This window comes from Sus scrofa, unplaced genomic scaffold, assembly GCF_000003025.6.
Source record: "Sus scrofa isolate TJ Tabasco breed Duroc unplaced genomic scaffold, Sscrofa11.1 Contig1574, whole genome shotgun sequence".
In the NCBI taxonomy this organism is placed as follows: Eukaryota; Metazoa; Chordata; class Mammalia; order Artiodactyla; family Suidae; genus Sus; species Sus scrofa.
Window position 1 is genome coordinate 65,841 of NW_018084913.1, and position 9,065 is coordinate 74,905.

At 40.8% G+C, this 9,065-nt stretch overlaps 1 protein-coding gene across 1 annotated transcript; it reads right to left on the reverse strand.

Moving 5' to 3' along the window:
• Positions 1-6,349: 6,349 nt before the first annotated feature.
• On the reverse strand, positions 6,350-7,303 carry LOC100620090 (putative olfactory receptor 52P1). The gene has a single exon (XM_003357160.3). The coding sequence runs from the start codon at positions 7,301-7,303 to the stop codon at positions 6,350-6,352; it is 954 nt and encodes a 317-aa protein (XP_003357208.2).
• Between the last annotated feature and the right edge of the window lie 1,762 nt (positions 7,304-9,065).

Below are 9,065 nucleotides of genomic sequence, written 5' to 3' on the forward strand. Positions count from 1 at the left end.
AATTTCTCTCTAAGCACTGCTTTTGCTCCTTCCCACAAATTTTGGTGTTTAATTTTTATTTTTATTTAGTTCTATTTTGTTTTGTTTTCTCTTGAGACTTCCCCTTTGATCTATTGTGATTTAGAAGTGTGTTGTTTAATCCCCAAATCTTTGGAAATTTTCTAGTGATTTTTCTGTTAATATTTTACAGTTTAATTTCATTGAGGTCTGAAAAGAATATTTATATTGTTTCCATTCCTTTACATGTTTAAAGTGTGTTCGACGGACTGGAATGTGGGATATTTTTGAATATGTTCCATGTGAACTTGAGAAAAATGTTTATTGTGATGATGTTGAATAAAATATTCTCTAACTGGGAGTTCCCGTGGTGACTCTGTGGGTTAAGAATCTGACATAGTGTCCATGAGGATGTAGGTTCAATCCCTGGGCTTGCTCAGTGGGTTAAGGATCCGGTGTTGCTGTAGCCGTGGTGTCGGCTGGCAGCTACAACTCTGATCGGACTCCTAGCCAGAGAAACTTCCAAATGCTGGGGTGCAGCCCTAAAAACAAAACAACGCAAAAAACCGATAAATGTCAATTCGTAGCTATGTATTACATCTATAGATATATCACTACATATATTTACATCTGTATCTATAGACACAGATAGGCATTAGGGCAAGTGGATTGAGAGTGTTCTTCAGCGGCTGTATTCTTGCTGATTTTCTGACCTCTTGATCAGTTACTGGAAGCAGGGACTTCAGGTCGTTACCGACAGCAGTGGCGCTGTCTACACCTCCTCGCGGCTCTGTCCGTTCTGCACACGAATTGTGATGCTCTGCTCGCTCTTAGGTTCATGCCCACCAAGGGCTGCTCTGTCTTTTGGGAGGGTTGCTCCTACCTCAGTACATAATCCCCACATCCTTCTGATAATCTTCTTTGATGTGAAGTCGGCTTTGTCTGAAATTAACCTAGTTGCCCCCACTTTCTTTTGGTCCGTTGACACTGCATGTATTTTTCCATTCCCTTGGGGGTCCTGGTCTTTGATCCGCTTCCAGTTGATGTACTAGGCAGTTCATATTTGAAGTGAGTATTCGTGTGGTTGGGGTGATATTTACCACGTTCGTAACTGTTTTCTGTTGTGCTTATTCTTTCTTTCCTGTTGTTATTTCCCGTTTTCTCTCTCCTCTGGACTTGACTGAAAATTTTACATGATTTCACTTTCTCTCCTTGGAATGCCAACTATACACCTTTAAAGCTTTTAACTGTTGGTCTGGAGTTTTCAGTATACATTTACAAATACCATGAGCCCACTTAAAATAATCCTGTGCTGTTTCGCAGTTAGTGCAGGTGGTTTACAGTGGAGTTTCCCCACTTACACCCTCCTGTCCCTCATAGCACTGCTGCCATTTATGTCACTTCTCCATATCCCACGATCTCTTGAGTTCTTCTTACTGTTATTACTTGAGCAAGGAGGTATCTATTAAATCAATTAGGTATAAGAAAAATCGTTTTTCTTCCTTTATTCTTTCTTGGCACTGGTTCTTTATGCAGATTCAAGTCTGTGGCCTGTGTGTTTTTCTTTCTCTCTGAAAACTGTTATTTCACCATTCTCACAGAGCAAGGTCGTTGAAGTCCCAGGGTATCTGCTCCACGTAGCTTGATATTGTCTGTGATTATCTGTGTTTGCCTGACTCTGGAGATTTTGAAACAGTAGTTTTCTTGCAGTCTTATTTCTCGGAGGAAATGAAGAAAAGCCATGTTTTTTGTTTGTTTGTGTTATCGTTTTTTCCTGCTATAACGATGGGAGAATGACATCCAAACTTTTTACATGACAGGACTTACACCCAAATTCTCGCATGTGCTTTAATCCAAAATGTCCAACTAAATATCTAACAGATTACTACGTATATTCACATCTATCTGTAGGTCTAGGTAAGTATAAAATAGTTAGATAGGTAAAGAATAGAGTTAACTAAAGATATGTTTGAACCATGATTATGAAATTTCTGTGGATAATGGCTTAAATAAATAATATATTCCCTGGAATTCCGACATGGCTCAGCAGTAACAAACCTGACTAGTGTCCATGAGGATGCGGCTTTGATCCCTGGCTGCTCTCAGTGGGTTGAGTATCTGGCATTGCCGTGAGCTGTGGTGTAGGTCGCAGATGTGGCTCGGATCCTGTGCTGCTGTGGCATAGGCCGGTAGCTGCAACTCAGATTTGACCTCTAGCCTGGGAACTTCCACATGCCAGTAAAAAGAAAAAAAAAAAATATATATATATACACATACATATATACCCAGTGGTGGTTTCCATATTTACTTCCTTTGTGCTGAAAGATGATCTCCACTGAATTTTAAAGTCAATGTTCACAACTATAGCAAGTAGTACAAGGGAAAACCCATACACTTCTCAAAGGAGACCATCTGGTTCTGTGTTATATGTGCCCTTTTGGGGCACTGAAATGGTTTTGATGTTCCTGGAACTAAACGAAATTAAATTTCACACGTGAATGTGTATCTATAGGAAGCACTGAATGATGAAGCAGACCTATTTCATATCAGGACTTCAGCTGTGGCTAAAATGTCTTTCTGATGTATGTAACATGGTTTTATAGAAAGTTTCATAGAAGGTTTAAAACTAAAGAGTGGGTCAGTAAAAACAAACAATTATGGAGGAATATAAATGACTAATACATTATAATGTAATGAATAATTGCTCTAAATTATAGATCAGCAAACTTCTTATGTAAAGAGACAGTGAATATTCTAAATTTTTTGATCTTATGATCCCTCCCTGTTTATTCAGCTTTGTCCCTGTAGGGCAAAAGCTCCCATCGATGCTACATTAATTGATGGATATGGTGGTAATGCGATACTTTTTTTTTTTTTTTTTGCTTTTTTGTAGGGCCACCCTTTTGGCATATAGAAGTTCCCAGCCTACACCACAGCCACAGCAACACAGCCACACCAAGCCATGTCTGTGACCTACACCACAGTTCACAGCAATGCCAGATCCTTAACCCACTGAACGAGGACAGGGACTGAACCTGTGTCCTCATGGATGCTGGTTGGGTTCAATACTGCTGAGGCAATACACTTTTATTTACAAAAAGAGGGAGCAAGCTGTATTTGGCCTATGTGCTATGTGTAGCTTGCCCATGGGCCTGACACATTCATATTCTACGTGGCACATCAGCAGTCGTGTTAAGTGCAAAATGTACTGAAGCATAGAATTAAATAAGTGTAGGTTTGGGGGTATCTTTATTACCTGGAGCCAAGGTCATTCATTTTACAGAAGACTGTGGGGCCTTCACCATTTCCATTGTACTGTTCTTTATTCCCAAGGTGACCAATGACCTTCACAGCGCCACCAACAAGATCTTTGCCTTGCCTTGCCTTTCTTTTTTTTCCCACTTTTTAGGGCCACCCTTGTGGCATTTGGAAGTCCCCAGGCTAGGGGTCGAAATCAGAGATACGGCTGTCAGCCACAGCCACAGCAGTGCTGGAACCGAACCGCGTCTGTGACCTACACCAGAGCTCACGTCAACGCCAGATCCCCGACCCGCTGAGCGAAGCCGGGGGTCAAACCCACATCCTGATGGACACTAGCTGGATGGGTTTCCGATGCACCACAGCAGGACCTGCCCAAGATCATTCTCTGTGGGATGTCCCTGTTGCTTTTCTAATTATATGTTTTGTCTGGAAGTTTTGTTCGCTTTTATTTGTATACATCTCTCTCTTCTGGATTTATTTCCATTTTCCTTACTGTGTCTGTTCACTTCCGTTGTGATGTTGCCTCCATTCTGAAACCCTTGCCCTGTTACCTGGTACTATTCTCATCACTCCTAAGACTCGACTCTCCTTTTCTTGGCATCTCCTCCAAAAAGCCTTAAATAGAAATTTTTCTTAGAGAGAGTGGTATTTGAGGGAGTCCCTAATCATCTGCATAAGTTTTAAACTGTTACATGGAGTTCGTCCTTTTTTCCCCCCGCACTATCTGGGACAGATGCTGATTTTTTTTTTCCTTTTATTTAACTCATTGTTTCACCTTTTAGTTTCTCATATATTGGGGCATATATTTGACACTTACTAGATAGTTATCACATTAATTGATTTCCTCACTGATTTCATTGACTTGTTGTGTTACTCATTGATACAATAAATTTTGTAAGCTGGTGGGATGGATAAATAAATGCAAGATGTGTGCTTTTGGACATGTTGAGTAAAGAAATGGGATATCCTAGTAGGGATATCTGATTCAGAGCTCTCTTGAGGCATTTGGAAAAGTATCTTTGCTACTTGGTCTTCATGTCTTCAATGGCCGTGACGGCGCTGTTCCTGGTGTTACAGGGAGGAAGATTCTGTTGACTATTGCCATAGTTGTGTTCCAGTCATAATTCAACTTAATCCTTGCTCTGGTATCATGACGTATAAGAACTGTTTTCTACATTTAATCAATGATGAAACTCAGAATTTATAAAATAGTGAAACTCACTCAGTTATTAGTGAAGCGATATTTGAACTTTTCTCTTCCCCAGACTCTAGCTCTAAAATATCTGATAGAACACACAAGATACACTCATTGAAAACATGAAAGATTTCCTTTATTGCAAAGAATCACAGCTGTACAGCTATTTGCAATAGAAGCCATTCAAAAGTTAATAAGATACCTATACAGTTATAAACAAACCAGAATATGACTATAGCAGAAATGCATAAAAAGTCAAAGTTTGAGGGAGCTAATTCATTTGAAAAACAAACAAGTATCCAATATATATTTGAAAAATAAGTTCCAATCTTTCCCAAAACCCAACTCAATGAACCCCCCCATTCCCAGTTGAAGGACGTTTTGCACAGAGCATTTATAGATGTGTCCAGTGTAGTGTCCTCTGTTTTCCACGTGTAATACAATTAATTTGTTAACTAAGAGGTTAATTATTGTCACTTGAAGGACTTGATAAATGCGACTGACAAATCAATACCTTCTGAAGCTTAAAAAAAGGAAGTGGGGGATTGAACGTGGACACAAGGGATTTTCATGCTCTTCAAGTGCAGCTCCAGTTTGTTTAAATCATAGTCATGATGTTACTGAGCTGTATTAACTGGACATTTTCCCAGAAAAACAAAGGATTCCTGCCTGGGGGCTTGCCAAAAAATTGTAAGTTATTAGGTATAAAGGGCTTAAGGGAAACTCAAGAAATCTGTCACAATATCTCAAAGAACAAATGTGGGAAAATAAAATAAAAAATATTTAGAGAAATGTTTCCATATTTTTAAGGTGAGAAATAAGTGTAAAATCTGTGGATTAGTATAACATGATAAGGAGTATGTACTCTTGAGCTGGTGTTGGTAGGTTCAAATTCTATGTTGCTACTTCCTAGGTAAGTTACTTTGTGCAATTTACATAATCTCTCTGTGTCTCAGTTTCTTAACAGATACATTAGAAAAATAATAACACCTATCTCACACTGCAGTTTTGTGTTCTAAAGCAGTAAATATATGTGAAGGATTTAGTAAGCAAACGCACAGCTATCATTTTTGGCATGTTAATCTGTCGTTACTGAAATAAGTAAAAAGAAACTTGAAAATAATGACACCGATGTACTGCCTGCTGCGCTGAGGAGGCAGATAAAACTTGAAGTGATTTGAATGATTTTATACTCAAGAATTTTTTTTTTGTGCTTTTTTTAGGGCCACAATTGTGGCATGTGGAAGTTCCTAGGCTAGGGGCCAAATCAAAGCTGCAGCTGCTGGCCTCTGCCACAGCCACAGCAACACCAGATCCAATCTGTATCTGCAACCTACTCAACAGCTCACGACAACACCAGCTCCTTAACCCACTGAGAGAAGTCAGGGATCAAACTCTCATCCTCAAGGATACGAGTCAGGTTCCTTCCTGCTGGGCCACAATGGGAACTCCTATGCTCAAGAATATTTAAACAGAGCATTTAGCGACTCAAAATGTGGGGAAAAAAACTGTTGAATGAGTTGCATGGTCCAATGTATTTGCTTTTAAACTGTTGCAAGAATTAGTCATTCCCACATGTGAATATTATAAAAAATGGACTCTACAAATAGTCTATGAAATAATGTCAATAATAAATAACCATTACAGCTAGCATTTATTAAAGCTTCACAGGGAGAAGCATGCCTTCATTTCTAAAAAAAAAAAAAAAAAAAAAAGAGAAAATATTTTAAAAGATTGAAACTAAAGAAAAAGAGATAAAGGTACCACATCACATCTCCCTGATTAAAAGCATAGCTGAATCAAAACGTAGCATGTTAGGGATAAGATTGTAATTATTGTTAATGCACCATGACTTCATGAAACAGATTCTATAACATGGGTTTCACTTTACATATTTTAGTTTTCAGAAATTTTCCTTTTTGGGAAAAAGAGACCAATCACTCGGTCACGAATCTGCCTGGTCTTGACGCCATACACCAGGGGGTTGACTGCGGGGGGCACCAGGAGATAGGAACTGGCAAAAATTATGTGGACACTTGGGGGCACCTTCTTGCCAATGCGGTGGGTTAGAAAGCTAAACAGTGCAGGCGTGTAGGAGACAAGTATAGTGCAGACGTGGGCAGCACAGGTGCCCAGGGCTTTGGAGCGGGCGTTCTGGGAGGAGAGCCGGAAGACCGCCTGAAGGATTTTGATGTAGGAGGTGGCTATGAGCCCGAGGTCCAACACCATCACTGAAAGGGCCACAGAGATGCCATATGCCCTGTTAACACGCGTGTCAGCGCTGGCCAGTTTCACCACAGCCATGTGCTCACAATAAGCATGATTGATGACGTCTTGGGTGTAACACGGTAGCCTCTTAATGAGGAGAGGACAGGGCAAAACCATAAGGACGGCTCGGGTCACACCAGCCAGACCCATCTTGCTGACCATTGGTGTCGTCAGGATGGTTGTGTAGCGGAGGGGCATGCAAATAGCCACATAGCGGTCAAAGGCCATGGCGACCAGAAGGGCGGACTCAGCTATGCAGAATGTGTGGATGAAATACATTTGTGCGAGGCACATATCAAAGTCAGTCCAGTGAGCATCCAACCAGAAGATGCCAAGCATCTTGGGGGCTGTGGACGAGGCCATGGCCACGTCGTTCACGGCCAGCATGCAAAGGAAGAAATACATCGGCTGGTGGAGGCTCGGCTCGAGTCTGACGGTCACGATGATGCTGCTGTTGCCCAGCAGAGTCAGGGAGAACAGGAGGCAGACGGGAATGCCGATCCAGCAGTGCAAGTCCTGCAAGCCAGGAACACCGACCAGGAAGAAAGATGAGATGCAGTGCCGTGTAGAGTTGTCTGCCATGTCAGAGCTGAGGAGCTCACATGCTCAGATGCCACATAGCCAGCTGAGTCCCCTCTGGGCAAAACGCAGGATGCCAAGTGCTTCTTCCATGGTCCTATATACAGAGGCTCCAGACACTGTGTGACAGGCTCTCTGACGAGCCAACTCTTCTCTAGAATGTCTGTAACTCAGTGGGCAAATCCCTTCATCACTCTGAACCCCAGTCTCTTTCTCTGCAATTAACAAGATTGACTTGTTATTTAGAACGTTTCTCCTCCCTCTGCAGTTTTATCGTATTCTACGCTTTAATTTTTATATCCACTAAGTAGTTTATACTTTTCCTTATAAAGTCTTTTATCAATAATCCTTCAAAAGTCAAACCTGATTACTTAAAATCTTACATTAAAAGCGCCCTTTTACTCAAAATTTTGTAAATTAAAATTTTTTAAAGGTCATGGTTTAATAAAAAAAAAAAGTTGTTGTGAATACACTCTGTAACTTTCCAATCTCTTTCCAGCCCCGGGCTTGCCACGACTTCTCTTCAGTGTGTTCCAGAACGTCCAGCTGCTCTGGGATCATACTCCCTGGGGTTGCTTTCCTGTGGCCTCACACCTACTTTACCGTTGACTCAGTTCTACGGTCCCTTTTCTGCCTGACAAACTTCTACTGATCTTCTTAATCTCTGATGAACATTCTCTAATCTCTTCGTTGTCCACCTCGAAGAGTTAATAAGCCCACCTTTGCCATTCCTATATATCTTTTACACACATTGATAAATAGAAATGTTACATCTTTGGGTAAGCATTCATTTACTTCCATAAGTACACCACTTTTATATAAAACATGAAATAAAAGGACCATTGTTTTGCTCACTTTATACTGCGGAAGCAGCTGACTGTCAGTGATTTAATGTTAACTGAGACAGGCCTGGTCATTTGATAGTGTGAAGGCTGCTTTAAGTCAGGGCAGCACCTTAGGTTCTCTGTGGGCAGATTGGGAACGTGGTTGCTCTCAGCTTCCTAAATCTCTCTTCATCAGCACGTTCGCTCCTCCTCCAGTCTAATCAAAGACAGTGGGTTCTCTCAATTCTCACCCATACGGTGCTTCCTCCTCTAAAGCAGTAGCATGGAGGCTTAGGTTTGCCACCAAAAGACCCCTGTGTGCTGGAGCCTACATGGGAACAGAAGAAACGATTTGGAAACATCGAGAACAGCTTTCTAAGACTGCATTTTCAGTGACAGGCATAACTTAAAAACGTCCTTTCTTCTGTTCATAAGCAAAGCTGCAAATGTATATGTTACCCTGCATTTTGCTTTCTTTCTGGATGCCATTGATATCCCACATTTTGCTTCCATTTAAGGAATAAGTCAAAGATATTAGAGGACTGAAGAGCAACAATTTATGTATGCCAAATCTTTTTTTTTTTTTTCCCCTTAAACTGTTTCCAGGGCTTGAGAAAAACATGTATTTTGTAAAATAAGTAATGCTAATTTGTTTTTCCCAGCAAAAACAAAAAGATTTAGAAAAGGATTATGTAACTCATGCCTGTAGCTTCAGCTTCGTCCCACAGGATTCTAGCTCATTCTCCCATCTTATACCAAACCGCAACAACAACAAAAAAATGATGAAAGAAGATGACAGGATGTAAAGGAAAATAAAAGGCTGATTTTCCTTAAGTGTACCCTTCCCTTAAATTGGTATAATCTGGAGAGTGCATGAGCCTCACCTCGTGCATTATTTTCCGTCTCATTTCTCTTTCATACCACCCACTTGAAACCCTCCT

What these genes read in the sequence shown, in the direction of transcription:
- LOC100620090 (XM_003357160.3), bottom strand. Translation starts at nt 7,303, where the DNA reads ATGGCAGACAACTCTACACGGCACTGCATCTCATCTTTCTTCCTGGTC.